The 15,337-nt window shown below is 37.0% G+C and overlaps 1 protein-coding gene across 1 annotated transcript in view; it reads right to left on the minus strand.

The window, feature by feature from the left end:
* ZDHHC20 (zinc finger DHHC-type palmitoyltransferase 20) overlaps positions 1-15,337 on the minus strand; it is a 1,600,692-nt gene that overhangs the window by 267,437 nt on the left and 1,317,918 nt on the right. Inside the window, exon 11 of the mRNA XM_044072039.1 lies at positions 10,032-10,144. Coding sequence (XP_043927974.1) covers positions 10,032-10,144 — 113 coding nt within the window. The remainder of the gene's footprint in view (positions 1-10,031; positions 10,145-15,337) is intronic.

Below are 15,337 nucleotides of genomic sequence, written 5' to 3' on the forward strand. Positions count from 1 at the left end.
ACTTAGCTTTTAATGAAGACTTTGGATCTGAAATTCGAACTTGAAAATCTCAGGAGTCGGCCGACCGGCACTTGCGAACTGCTTTTGCTTCAGGCACCGCGCAAGAAAGACTGAAGAAAATGGCGTCGGCTGCATCTTATACCCCTGGCGCACTGACATCAGAGAAGAGGCGACAGCAACCGACGCCGGACCTAGACTTTGGAATTCAGGCCGACTGCGGGTAGCCTGCCAGCAGGATAACCCAACTGTAATGACTGCAACAGTGAAACACAATGAACATCCAATAACACTGTATTTGAAATATCACAATTAGAAATATTGAGCACAAAAGCAGTCATATTACAGGAAACACACCTGTTCTGTCCAATGTGTTCTTTTGTTATTCTGTCCTTTAAAATTCCTGCCAAAATTCTTCTGTTGTCCCCAGTCACCTTAACTGCGTTTACCATAATTGCAGGAGGCTCCCTTGTTATTAGTGGCACATCCGACACTCTGAAAACATCTTTCTAGCTCCTCAGGATTATTAGCCTGAGGCAGGGCTGGAAAATGTTCATCATTGCCGCTTTCAGTAATACGTCTCTCTGCCTTTCTGGAGAAGACACTGAAGCGGAAGCGGAACTGCTATTATAACTTTGGTCCCTCCCCTCGCCCAGAATGAAACCTTTTATTTTTACGCGTCCATAGAACCACCTGATCTAAATTATAGTCCTTACTATCACGATTAATTTTTCATTCTATTAATTCCTGTTCCAACTCTAACATTAATCTCTTTAAGCATATTATGCAATTTAGCAGAAGAAATCAGTTTTTGTAACTCAGTACTCACTGGAAGAACTTCTCCCTTGAGCTGCCATTTTTTAAGGTGGTCTCTTATCAATTACAATATGAATCCATTCCAAAGAACACTGATGTGCGGCTTCTATCCACCTTTTAGGGAACACCATATCATCAGGATTCCCTTCATCGAAACGTATAATAGGCAATTTAGACACTCTCAAACCCCTGGGAGTAATGTTTAATTCAACACAACGTTGTAAATACAAAATATTAATGTGAGTACTGGTTTCTTGGCTGAGTAACAGTTCCAGTCTGTCCTTAAGATTAAAAGCCTCAGCTGGTAAACGGGTAATACTGGAGGAGCCCACATCTTGGAAAAGATTAAAACGACTGCTCAGCTCCCCCCGAACTGTTCCCAGATATTACTAAAAGTTCCAATACATGCACCAACCTGCTGAGAAGCAGAAACATTGTTCTGTGAGGTAGAAGTTGCAATTATGCCATTACTGGATCTCGCCCCTCTATCATAGGCAGGCAGGACATATTCCTCAATAGATCTCTGGGTGCCATCCATCTGGTCTTCTCTAAATATACGAGGTATATGTAAGAGCAGGATCAGTGGTCTTAGAAAATAATACCGCCAAAAAAAGTAAAAATAAAATAAAAATGCCACCAAGAAAAGGCCACTGATAAGAGAAATCCAAGTTTAATAAAACACTTAACACCTCTGCATGAACACCTTCCAAGAGTAAAACACACAGTCAGTTTAAATACTCTCAAGACCTGTGACAGTCGGGCATGAATGTTTACAAAGGCAGGAGAGGGGCAATGAATACAGAGACAGATGGCAACAGTCGATATGACATCCTGACCTCATGAAGAAAATGGAAAAACGGGGGTTGATGACTTCATTTTAGAAAAGTAGCATGTAATGGGTTGGAAAGGAATAGTACATGAATTTAGAGCAGCTTGTTTTAATTTCATTTCTGCACTCCAGTCTGCAGAATAGTTTTCACTGCAGGTTAACAAATATTGTTAATAAAACTGGCATATTAATATTAATGGCAATTCAAGGGCTTTGCTGAAGACTTCCAAGATGGCTGCGCAATCAACAGCTTAACTACAGCTCTCCCACTGTGAAAACAATCTAAGAAACAACAGCCAATGATATAAATTCAGTTACTGGCTGGCAAGTAAACTCCCCAGATGCCTGCAAAGAAGAAACTAAAACTGAAAGAAAATTAACTAGAAAAGAGAGAGAGAAAATAATGACTGGGAAGAATCCTGCAGCTGTTCAGCAAAATTCAAGCTGCAACTTTGCTGCAAGCCATGGCTTCCAGTAATCTAGAGGAAAAAAAATAATCAAACGTGTTGGAGCCAATTAAAATAAATGAAACACTGAAGAAGTAGATCAGCTCAAATAAAATGCTGGAAAAGGAAAACGCTTTAACAGATATTCAGACGAGCTGATAAAACTGCAAAAATCAGAAGTCGAAGTGAAGAAAAGGCTGGTTGAGTATGAAACTGCTCAAGCAGAGATGTTTCAAAAAATGGTAGAATTAGAGGGCAGACTACATAATAAAAATCTGAGATTTTCTGCTCTACCAGAGAAACTAGTAAGAACAGACAGTACTAATTTTATGAAGGCACAAATAAGCAACTGGACTGGTATTCCATAGCGGGAACTGTTAACTCAAAGTACACACTTGAGTATGCTCCAAATCTGGCCACAAGAAAGTAGCCATGACATTTATTAGTAAAGATGCAAACCTACCAGTAGAAAGAGTTGATTCTGAGAAAACTGGGGCAAACGGGCAAAGTATTAAAAGTAGTAGATAGTAGTGTTTATGGAACATATTTTACTGTACACCAGACAGAAGAGAAACACGTTCATTCCAGTAATCAGGGAATGTCGATATGCAGGTGTGAGACTCAAGCTGCTGTATCCAACTGTCTTTAGTCTTTAGAATGTTTTTTCCTGGAATATTAAAGTAATTTTAATGCAGAACAGGCTAAGGCGGAAATGCAAAAATTTGTCTAACAAAAAATGAGCCATCAAACAGAATGGGACTCTGCTTTGCATTCTTCTAATAAAGCACACAGAATTTGCCAGTGAAACCTTTTCCACTGCTCTAAAGGAAAACAGATAAGCTGACCAGAAGGACTGGGAGTACCATGGAACTGAACTGGACTGGAATCTGGAGTTGGGAGACTGGGACGAACATTAAGATGACCAGCAACATGGAAATTAGCGAATACATGTGAAGCTGTAAGGCATCAATTGCATTTATGAAATACGCTATATAACAAGTGGAAAAGAGTGGACTTTTGCTGACTTAATTTTTTTAGGAACTGAAAAACTGCCTCAAAGAGAAATGTAACCAAGTAAAAATTTCTGTTCTTAAAATAGTACCTCTATGAAACTTCACAATATAAATTGCATATTTTATAGTAAAATATTTTATTTGTTCTTGCATGTGAAAATTATTAAAGTAAAAAGATGGCTTTTTCCTTCTTCCGATTTTCTTTCTTTTTTTGGTATTAAGAAATGTAGGCATTACAGTGCAAAAAGAGAAGGAAAGCTAGACAAAAGATTATTTAACTTAAGCTGTAACCCTGTTTTTTGGAGGATGGGGCATAAAAGTAAACACATTATATATTAGAATATATATATATATATATATATATATATATATATATATAGATATAGATATATATATATATATATATTAGATATATATATATATATATATATATATATATATATATATACTAGATATATAGACATGTTTCCCCTTCATTTTGCTTATCTGAATGCCTGGGTTAAGACCCTTGTCTTAATCTAATAACAAATTTTAAGTGGAAACAAGGAAATACAAAAACACAATAAAATGAAAAGTTTTCCTTCAGAAATAAAAGTTTAAGCTTCTTTTTCAGGCTGCAGCAAGGAATTACATATTTTCTTACGTTTCCATACAGAAAAGTTCAGAGCAATAAAAGACGGAATACTAGTTTCTTCAAAGCTAAACGTTGAGGATTTCTGAAATCATGCAAGTTGCCTTCATGTCTGGGGGGATAAAGATTAAAAAAAGACACGTTAATGTAATTAGAAACACAGGCAATAATGAGTTTTAGCATGGATATCCTCAGTTAGGGCCTGTGTTAGCAGCTGTTTATTTACTATTAGGAAGACTTTAAACTTTATTATTTGAAGATGCACACAGTTACTTGTGCTTGTATTAACAGGTTATGGGTATGCCCTGGGGGTGTGTTTGTTTTTTTTCTTTGAGGGTTTTTATTAAAACAGAGAGTCTTGTAAAATGTGATACAGGTTCCAGTGTTGGTAAGTAAAAACTGTATAAAGGATTAACCTCCATTACAAATGCTGGAAAGAAACTTTTGAAAAAGCTGACAGAATAGGTGGGAATAATGACTTTTTTCCATACTGGAGGCACTTTCCATATTATCTTGGAATGTGAATGTTCTCACAGGTATAGACAAGAAAGAAATAATTATATTCAGAAATGTACTGTGCAAACAGCAATGCTACAGCAGACACATTTGGAAAGAACACAGCATGTGACTTTGATAAAGAGAAGGATTTCAAGATGGATCTTCTGCAGAATATCAGGGACAAAGGAAAAGAGGAGTACTTATATTAATTGCTAGAGGAGCACCTGTAGGGATAGAACAGGAAAAAATAATGCCACATTTGTAGCAGTAAGGGGCTATTGGCAAGGGATGAAGATTATGCTAGCATATATTTATGTTTCACCCAAAACTGCTAATATGGAGCTTAAAAAATTTGGGACAAAAACAGCTTTCTGTAGGGAATATTAGATACAAGTGGAGACAGGAATTTGATTTGTAACAATGACGATACATCTGGGTGCCCACAAGGGGAAAACATAAGAGGGTAGATTTTTGAAGAAATTTATGAAAACCTTTGGTACGAAAGACATTAATTCAGTAGCAGCAACTCAGAAAATTTACATATTATTCCCCAAGGTACAATAACTGGGCTAGACTAGACAGAAATAATTCAAAGGAACATGTGCATTTAATTGAAAACTTTTGATACCCATTATGACGCCCCTGCATTGGACCAGTAATCAAGGATCCTTAATCCTCACCACTGGCAAAAGTGGGGGACATACACAGGGGGAGGAGGGCAAGTACATACACAGTGAAGTACAATTTTCCTTAAGAGCACAAAGAGATCAAAGTCAGTCTGGGGGCTGGTTTCTCCTCATTCCCAATAAGACTCCCCACTGGCACAGCTATAGCGTTAAGATCTCAGCTGAGGGGTTAAGCCAAGTCCTCCAGTACCCTCTATGCCCAACCATGTCTCTGTCCAAGTAGCTAACACACACACACTGAGATCTGATTTATATATAAATGCACACACACCTGGGGAAGGCTGGCACAGGTTTAGTAGCTATGCTCCCTTCTGCCCAGACTATAAGTTAGTTATCACTGCCACCAACCCCTACTTATCAGCTACTATAAAGGCCCTTACAAAGGGTGACCAATCCTACTGTGTAATGTTACTATTATCCAAATGCTAAGTGTTACCAAGACCAAGGCTATTTAGGAGTGGCCTGTACAGTGCCACCAAATACATATGCAAGTACTCAGAGCTTAAATACATCTCACAAATAATCAGCCACAAAGATAGGTTTAAATATATTTAATAATAAATAATAAGACAATACTCAATCAACATATTAACTGCAGAGTTCAGAATCACAGGAAATATTTTAAAACATTGCAGGACAGTCTCAAATAAATACAGAAAACATCTAAACTTATCTTTACTATATTCCTATCTATATCCAAGATAAATTACTGCACCCTAGACTGACTTGCATAGCAACATGCAAGCAGAAGTGCTGAATGGATGTTTCTAGGTCCAAGATGAGATACAAAATGCCCTTTCTCTCTAGTTCTTAAATTAATACCCCATACTACTGCTGGGTTAGCCTGGAAGACATCACTCTGCCACCTGCCTTCTGTTCCCAGGCTAACAGAAACTTAGCAAAATGTAACATTTCTGTGTGAAAAATACATATCTCTCAGATGTTGGCTCAGAACTGGAAGTCGTAAAACAAACACTTTTACATTTAAAACCAAGTAATTATTTCTGTTTCAAGACAATAGGAAAACCTCTAGCTCTAGACATTGCGTCTGCTTACTGAAAGATAGTACAATCACAAAACACTTCACTTTTCAACTTATTTTCTTGTAGTTTTGCAAATTAACTGTGTTTCAGCTTCTACTATTAAAACAATTTGCAAAGGTATATAATTTACAAATATTTCTGTTCTTTTCCAGTAGGGTACACCATGGTTACATTCTTGAACCTCAGTACATAACACACAGTTTAACAAACTTCTACACCAGTAGTTTAATATACACACAACATATAGTTCTCTTACATTTGTAAGACATGCATATGAATCATATTAATATTCACAAAAGACGTACAGCTATCCACAAAATTCAAGACAGCTGGGCTGGCAGTGTTACAACCATCCAATAAACATTTCAGATCAAGTGCCAATAATTACTCAGATAAAAATAGAGGATAATGAAGTAAAGAGGAGATATTGCCACTTCCCCACTTACACAAAGTTAAAGAATGGGCAGCGGAAATTGTCTGGGAGTTATTAGGGAAGATAGAAAGTACCCCAGAAATTCTAAGCTAGTGAGTGGGACAAAATGAAAGTAAAGTCTAAAAATAAGGTTTAAAAAAAAAAAGAGAGAAAAGAGATCTGATTAAGAAGTAATTATTATTTAGAGTGGCAGACAAAGGCTAAAGTATTACAACATAAGGGAAATCCAACAGAAGAGACACAAATGCAGAGTGCTAAACAGAAAATAAGGGAGTACTTGAATACTGTGCATGAGTTTAGAAAGACTGCTGTTAAGCCAATGTTTTTTGATAAGTTTTAAAATATTTTGGCACAGCGACTTAGGCGACAAAGTAAAATGGGTTGTTGCCATACTTAGGGAGCATATAAAAAGAATAGCCAGAGATCCTGCAGAATCACAAATTTTGTGAAAATTTATATAAAGCATAGAAGTGGGGAAATCAAGAAAAAGCATACATGGAAATATTTAGGTAAGACTTAAATATTCCAGCATAAGAGGTAGATGGGCACAACAGCTAAAAGTTAGACAGGAGGAGAGTAGATAAAAATGGTGATGTACTACCAATCTATAGGAAAGCCTTCAGGAGTAAATGATATTCCGGAAGTTTGGAAGCTCGGAGGGAAGAAAATGATAAAGATCTGGAAGACTAACAGCATTTAAAAAAAAGGGGGGGTCAATATCCTGGAAAAAAACTGTGGTGGCTGTAATAACTGAAGACAGTAAAGATCCATCTGATTCAACTTCATATAGACCGGTTTCAATTTTAAACCTCAGTTATAAAGTTTTTATGTCTCTAATGGCTAAAAAAATTGGCAAAGGAAATACCAACATTGATAGATATGGACCAATGTGGTTTGGTGGAGGGGAGGCAAACATTTGACAACACAAACAGAATTATGATCCAGAGGGAAGCAAAATCTAAGAAAATACCACTGTTATTGGTGGGTCTTGATGTAGAGAAAGTGCTTGGCAAAGTAAGCTGTGATTTTAAGAGTATTGCAATGGAAGCATTTGCATTTCCTGATTCAATAATAAGGTTAATTAGAAAGATATACAAGGGATTAGAGGCAAAAATCAATAAGGAAAGTTCTTCTCTGATAAAATGCGTCAGAACAGAGGAGTCAGGCAGGGGCATCATTTTTCCCTTCTGTTATCTGCATTACATTTAGAAACACTGGCAAAGGAAATGAGGGATTCAGAAATTCAAGGATATAACTGGTATGGTATTCAAGAAAATGTGGTTTATTTGTAATTATTTTGTACCTGATGGAACCAGAAAAGGACATCTTAGTGTTGAGGAACAATGAGACAATTCCAGGTTTTTTCTGGATGTAAAATTAATGAAGATAAAATAAAGGCTATAGCTATACACTATGTACCCACACATATGAATTGGTTCAGTAATATCCATACTTACAGGGACGTGGTAAAATTGAGTATTTAGGAGTACGGATTAAAAATCATTCTGTTATATTGCTTTTGTTATGTATGTAAATTTAATAAAGATGTTTGGGGAAAATTATTCTATTATGGTAGCTAAGGATAGTAAAAACATACTGAGAAACTGGAAGCTCTTGCCTATGGATATGGACAGCAAGATACAAGCAGTTAAATGTTTTTGTCTGTTTAATTTTATACCAAGGTCAGACTTTTTTTTAATCAAGTAAAGGAGAAATTGTGGATGGTAATTAAAGAGTTGAAGGATTTTATTTGGGAGGGGAAGTGTGCAAAACTCAAGTGGAATAAGTTGAGTCTCCCAGCTGAACAAGGTGGTTTAGGATTTACCTAATTTGAAAGGATATTTTAGAGATGCACAGTTAAGGCTTTTATACACATCACAAACAGAAAGCAACACTTCAAAATGGAAAGGGATAATGATGAAGCAGTGGGCGTACTTCAAGAGCTAAGAAAATAATGGGATTTTGGAAACGGATCCTTAAGGACAGTCAAGCAGAACACTATTTATAAAGTAGCAGAAAGTATACTAAGAACTAAACCAACACAAGAATGGAAAAAGGAGATTCTGCCAATAGGCGACTGCAATCAGAGGTACAGAAAATAGACAAAAGGGGGCTGGAATTTACTGGAAGAAACTGGCAAAGCAACCAAGGTATTGGGAACAACTAATTAGAGGGAAAAGTGAGAGAATGGGAAGAGGCCAAGAAAGCTTTTGGGCTGCAGGCTAGTGACTGCCTTCCCTATCAGGGACTGATAGAGTATAGACAAAGCAAAAGAGATGGGAATCCTGAATGAAAGACTTGCACTGGTTGACTTTTTATTCACTCTACAACAGAAGTTGCTGTTAAAGGGATAATTAGTAAGGCATATAAAATATTGCACGATAACAATAGGAATCAATTAGAAGAGGTCAGAAAAGATTGGGAAGAAATTTAGAAATGCAATTTAAGAAACAATGGGAGGACATATGCGCGACTCCCAAATATGCAACAAAATCTAGATTATGTATGATTTTTGCCTGGAAGTGTTTACATAAATACTTATACAAGTAGACCCCCAAAGAAATTTTCCTCAGGTAGATGGCAAATGGCGGTGGTGTGATGGGGAAGAAAACAGTAAATCAGGACATATGTTTTGGGAGTGTAATGAGTTAACAGACTTTAAAAATTCTCTACACAGTACATTGTCAAGAATACTGACTGAGCAAATGTGTGTAACTAAGGACATTTTTCAAGCTGGGATACAGGATATGAACTACCTATATACAGTAAGTAAAGTTTCATTCTGGTGGCTGCCAAAAAAGCAATTACTAAAAAATGGAAATCAAAATTTAAACCAACTATACTTGTAGTGAATATTATAACAGAGATACAAGAACTAGACTTGGGGTATTTAGAAAAGGGTAGGAGTACATTACATAGAAAAAATGAAATTGTAGGCACAATACATACAGAATGCTTTGGAGGAGAAAGAAGATTTAACAGAAGACAATAAGTGAATAATTTATATAATGTTGCTTAGATTATATTATATGTGATGTATGATGTTTACAAATGTCAACTGTTAATATGGTTTGACTGCTGTTATAAAAATACAAGTTTGCCTATGTCACATGTGATAATAAAATAAAGGTGTTTAAAAATAATGAAAATTCAAAAGGGCTGCCACACAAACACTTTAGAGGTGGCTTGTCATTTTGAAGCTATCTCAGTCATTCAATATGTATTACTGACAGCTTATCAGTGTACTGAAGTGTTGTGCAGCACAGTGGTACCCACAGCTGAACCCTGCATTAAATCTTAGGTTAGGGGATGCTGGGCAGTCTGCTGCTTCCTGATGCAGTAGACATGGCATGTGTACACAACTGGCATCTGAATCTGATGAGAAGTGGTGCAGCATTCACATGCATGCAAAGTAAATACAAAGAATAGGGATAAACAAAGCTTACAGTGTTCAGTGCAGAACAGACAAAACACCGTGTTAGTCGGAAATCAGAAGATGCACAACACCTACTGCAGCATATCAGTATGTCCAGCAATTAATCCGAAACAATTGCACATTCAAATTTATCTAGCGTCCTGCAGTACTTCATAAAAATATTAACATTTCCCAGCTCTGCTTGAAAAAGTGATCCACATCACCTGGTTTGATGCAGTCACCCAAATGTTCTTCTGGCCACTGCTGCTCACCTGAGAGTAATCGATTCTGAGACTCACTGAGTGGTCGTGTTGGAAAAGTCTGTCCATCTCCAATGCTAAAATGGGTTTAAAAAAGAAAACAATTCTCCATTATATCCTTATCATATACATATGTGACAGTAACAGAAATGACAAAAAAATGGTACATATGCAACTAGTACCTCTTTTCTCAACTATCACACTATTCTCTGAAAGCCAATTTTATTACAAAATATTAAATCAAAGCATTTTTCAAAATGCAACAATCAAGCTAATGTCAACAGAAGGATCAGATCAAAAGTCAAAATTAGTACAGAAAAGAAATGATGCAAGTGCAATGTCAAAAGAAACTGGAATCACATACCCAAAGTTCCTCTATATAAATTTTCCATACTTACACAATTCATGAACTTTAAAGTTGCACATATAGGTAAGCAGGATACTAAACGGCTAGTTTTAGGCTTTATAATCTGCTAGTGCCATGAAGCAGGTGGCAAGTCCAAAATGTCAATCAATTCATCAAATTAAACTACAAATGATCACTAGTCTCAACCAAAAATATCAATTATAGAACACAAGTACCCATTATCACCATTTTTTCCATACAGGAGCAAAGTCCACAACAGTGTCTGATGTAAATTATGTTAAAACACCTGTATCCCGAATTATTTTAACAAACTCCTAGATCAGGACACAACAGGAAAGGAGAATCCCACCCCCCCACACTGTACTGCAGGTTTACATTATATTTTTAATAAGGTTGAACCACTCTGCTTCATCAAGACAAAGATGAATACATGAACAATCTCTTCAAGTCTGTGGTAAAAGCAACACCACTACAGATCTGTCCAGTGCTGATTCACAATGTTTGGGATTATGGAGAGAGAGAGAGAGAGAGAGAAAGTGTGCACAGGACAGAAATGAACAAAAAAAGGAAGTGTGTGTGGTGGCACTAAACCTCTCAACTATAATGAATTCCTTTATTTACCATTTTGAGGGCAAAATATTGGGGTGCCACGAATTCTAGAGTGGCCCCCTTCATTTCCGAATTTCCCAGTCTTTTTTTTTTTTTTTTTTTTTTTTTTTTTAGTAATTTACCACTTTAAATTTCTGGCTGATGCCACCACACATCATCAGACTATAGGGGCGTGCGAGAAGACATCTGCTACTGTCTGTTGTACTCGGAGGGAAATGGGGATGGGGGGCAGCAGGATTAAAATTTTGCAGAGTCCGCCAGGTAAGAGAGAAAAAAAAAACCTACTGTTATTAATTGTTATGCAGTATGTGCTGTCCAACCAATATATTGTGTGCAAGTTCATTGTCGGACTCTGCCTGTATAACTGTGTGCAATGCATTTCCAAAATTCCACTGTATTATAACTCCACCAGCCGACCACTGCACTTAGTTTACCTGTCTGTTGTATTCAACTGTTCAACCACTGCTGCCTTAATTTAGCTTAAATGTCTGGTGTACTGTTTCTAAATTAATTTAGCTTAAATGTCTGGTGTTCCACTGCTGCATTCACTTAAAAGATTTTAGTTTGTCTGCATCTGCTGGCCGAGTGCGTGTGTGTGGTTTATCATGCTGCTGCATTTACTTAATTTGCATTATCTGCTGGCTGGCTGTGCAAGTTTATCATCATGCTACATTAAGTTTGTCGAAGTATGTGCGTGTCTATCTGGCTATGCCAAGGACTGCATGGCAGTTCAACTATTGCTGCATTCACTTTTAGTGTTTGTGTACCCATCGCTGCATTGATTTAGCTTATATCCACAGCAATTGATGTCTGCATTCACTTTATCTTGTTTATTGTGTACTGCACTGCAGTTCAACTGGTGCATTCACTTTATAGGCTATTCCCTTCATCATGTGTGTGTGTGTGTGTGTGTGTGTGTGTGTGTGTGTGTGTGTGTAGGAGTGTTACTGGGACAGTATCAGGTTATGTGCATGAGGGTGTTTGACACATTTTAGGTGTCTATACACATCTGTTGTACTGCATGTGGGGGACATGATGGATTATATCAGTGTGTATATGTGTTGGGGCATGACTGGGACTGCATCAGTCTGAATGTGTGTGTGGGTGACTGCATGGGTCTGTCAGAGTGCGCTTGAGCTTGTGTGACTGTTGGGATCTGTCAGACTGTGTGTGTTACTTCTGGTGTCTGTGCAACAGTGCTGGATGGGTCGATAAGGGTAACAAAGTGTCCACTTCAGAGACATGCAATGAGTCACTAATAAGCTTTTGATCCATGTGGCTCTTTCATGTCTCTGAATCACTGCTTAGGTCTGTAGCACTAGGAAGCACAGCAGCAAATTCCTGTTAGTACTACATTATCAACGTCCCTGAATCCCAAGCTAGATTTATCTTAGCCTTTATTATTTTTCCACATGGGAAGTTGCTTTACTTTCCTTTAGTGACTCGTCATGCAGACTGCAGAGTTAGAGAGAAGTAGGCACCAGCACACCTGTCCTCAACCCTACAGTTTGTCTTATTACTTTTCATTTGTTTGTTTCTTCACTGTAAGGCAAAAACAAATCAGAGAGACAAACTGAAGTACATTCACACTTTTTCTAGGCTAAAATTACATTGCATTAAACTGACTCTTTTTATCTTTCTCCATAAGCATGCTAGTAATTGCACCTTTGCTTAAAGTTATTATTTTTTTTTACTCCCTCTGGACTGGGCTTTGTACCTTGGGTACAAGAAGCAAGACCCTGAGTTCCCTACCCATACCACCACTTCTGATTGGAGGAGTTATAGCTCTCAAATGTACAAATTTTCACAAAATGTGTGGAATGTCTGGCTCATAATTATAGTATTCTGTTCTTAAATTTGGGATGGCACAGTGGTAGCATTGTTGCCCCACAGTAAGAGGTTCTCTGGTTTGATTCTTGGCTGAAGTGCCTTCTGTGTGGAGTCTGCATGTCCTCCCTGCATCTGTGTGCATTTCCTCTGGGTGCTCCGGTTTCCTCACACGATACAAAGACATATATCTGGAGTGTTTCTCCCTGGACCTCAGCTGAAAATAGGCTTTGCTCTATGTTGGACTTTCCCAGTAAACAAATGTTAAAAAAAATAAATTTTATGGTTTTCTGGCAAATCAGTGAGAAATGAATTCACTAAATGATAGGAAGACTGAAACATAAATTGCTATCTTTCAGGAAACGCATGGTAAAACATTTTATTCTAGCAACTTTCTATTTGAAATTTGTAAACCAGGTTAGTCTGGCTGGGCAAGAAGCCCTTTTTCAGCAGATTCCCGAAGAGAAAAGCTTGGGACATAAGCAAGTAAAAAGCAATTATACATGTACAACTTATTAAAGAAAAAGAAAATAAAACAAGTACAGAATTCAGAGTACGGTGGATCATAAGCAAATCAAGACTTTTTACAAGGATTTAAACAGTAGCATAAGCAAACGGATTATGAACATGAATTACAACATTTGCAAAAGATAAACCATATTTATACAAGATTATATAAGCAATGTTTAAAATGTGTCCACGTTTTTTTGCCTTTGTCTCCCCCCACAATACATTTTTCCTGATTTTTTGAGATGCACAGTTCATCAGGGAAAGAAAAGTTCAGTGCTGATTATAAAAAGTCTACCTGCATTGTTAGTAGCACAACAGGTAGTATAGTTGCTTCTGCTGCAGAAGGCTCCCACAATATGTAGATGGATTGTTGATACTGTACTGTGTTGCACATCTAAAAGGGGTGGATGCTGCAGTCCTGAGAATGCACTCCTTTGGCGGCGATACCTATTAACTATGAACCTATCAGTCTGCCATCCATTCAATACTGAAATATTATTAGTTATCATTTTTTAATGTAACATAGGCAATTTATTCTTCAAGGGCAATAGGCACTTCACTTGTAGATGGAATGAACTATAACGTTGTTTACTAGCAGCAACCTCTTCATTAGCTACAGATCTCTATTGTAAAATTTAGATGGTTTACTTCTATAGAAAGAGTGCGTGTTTACTGACACTGGTGGAATGTAGAAGTTTGAAAAGACTTATATGATGGAAATGCTCTGAATTGAATAGTTTTGTCATTATTGTTCATGCATTTTGTTCAATTGCTTACTGGAAAAATGTTTAAAACAATACATTTAAAATACTCTAACATGTGTGCTGTATTATACAAGGAATATAATTAAAGTCAGGAAGGTGCGTGTATCAAACAACACATATATGTTTCGTGTGCAAGGGGGCATATGATTTGAAAACAGCACAATGGTAATCTTTAACCGCCACTGGACAGATGCATTTTCTTTGGATGTCGGTTTCAATGAATGTGAGTTTCAATGAATGTGAGTTTCAATGAATGTGAGTTTCAAAGGCAGAGAATTTTTAATGCTAAATCTATTTTCATTATAATAATGTCTGTATTGCTTTGTTTAGCAGATGTCTATTAGTTTGTGCGATAAAATGTAAAATAAAATCCCAATAATCACTGTAGATGTAAAGCAGTATGCACATTACAGTGTTTATGGTAAATGGGGTTAAACAGCCAATGGGAAACTGAAATGGCAGCAGGGGGACTCTGGGGCAATGTTTTGGTCGTCTGCTCTTCAGTTTGTTTTTGAAAGTTGGTATCTCAACTCCATTGGAGTGCGCAGGGTTACGCAATTATGTATGTAAATTTTATGTTAGTCAGCATACAGATTTGTACCAATTTTTCTTGGGCCTTTGTCCAGATTTTTGATATTTCCAGGTTGAGAGGTATGGGTGACACCAGATGTCTAGAAGTGAAGGACAAGCCTTTCTTTTATTCAGATAAAATAAGGGATATGACACTCCTGGTCCATGATGTAAAACAACATCATAATCAATAAGAGAAGCCTGGGCAAATTCAAAGTTGCTTTAACAAATGATACAATGTTTCACTAGTCTTGTTTATTCCAAACTATAAAATTCACCCAACTTATTGACACAAAGCCTAAGGAAGATCAATAATTCTTTAAAAATTATTTTTTCTCGGTCAGTTAACCCATGGCACAAAATTATCTGACCCTCATCATACCTCACAAAGGTCTGGAAAAAAACAATGTTTTGTTAGAACTAAAGATATGTTTCTCTACCCTCCATGGAAATCATAGAATCTTGTACAAAACTGGTTCTTTAAAATAAAACCACATGTCTCTAGCTTTCAAAGCAACACTGATGTCAGTTTGTAATGTGGTGGATCTAACTTGCCTGATTCGATTTCAAACCATGAAAGGTTTGCTTTGGGGTCCATTTCTTGAGAGTTTCAACTATTTATT

Source organism: Protopterus annectens, chromosome 5.part0 (genome assembly GCF_019279795.1).
Source record: "Protopterus annectens isolate FY-2018-M chromosome 5.part0, PAN1.0, whole genome shotgun sequence".
Classification (NCBI taxonomy): Eukaryota; Metazoa; Chordata; order Ceratodontiformes; family Protopteridae; genus Protopterus; species Protopterus annectens.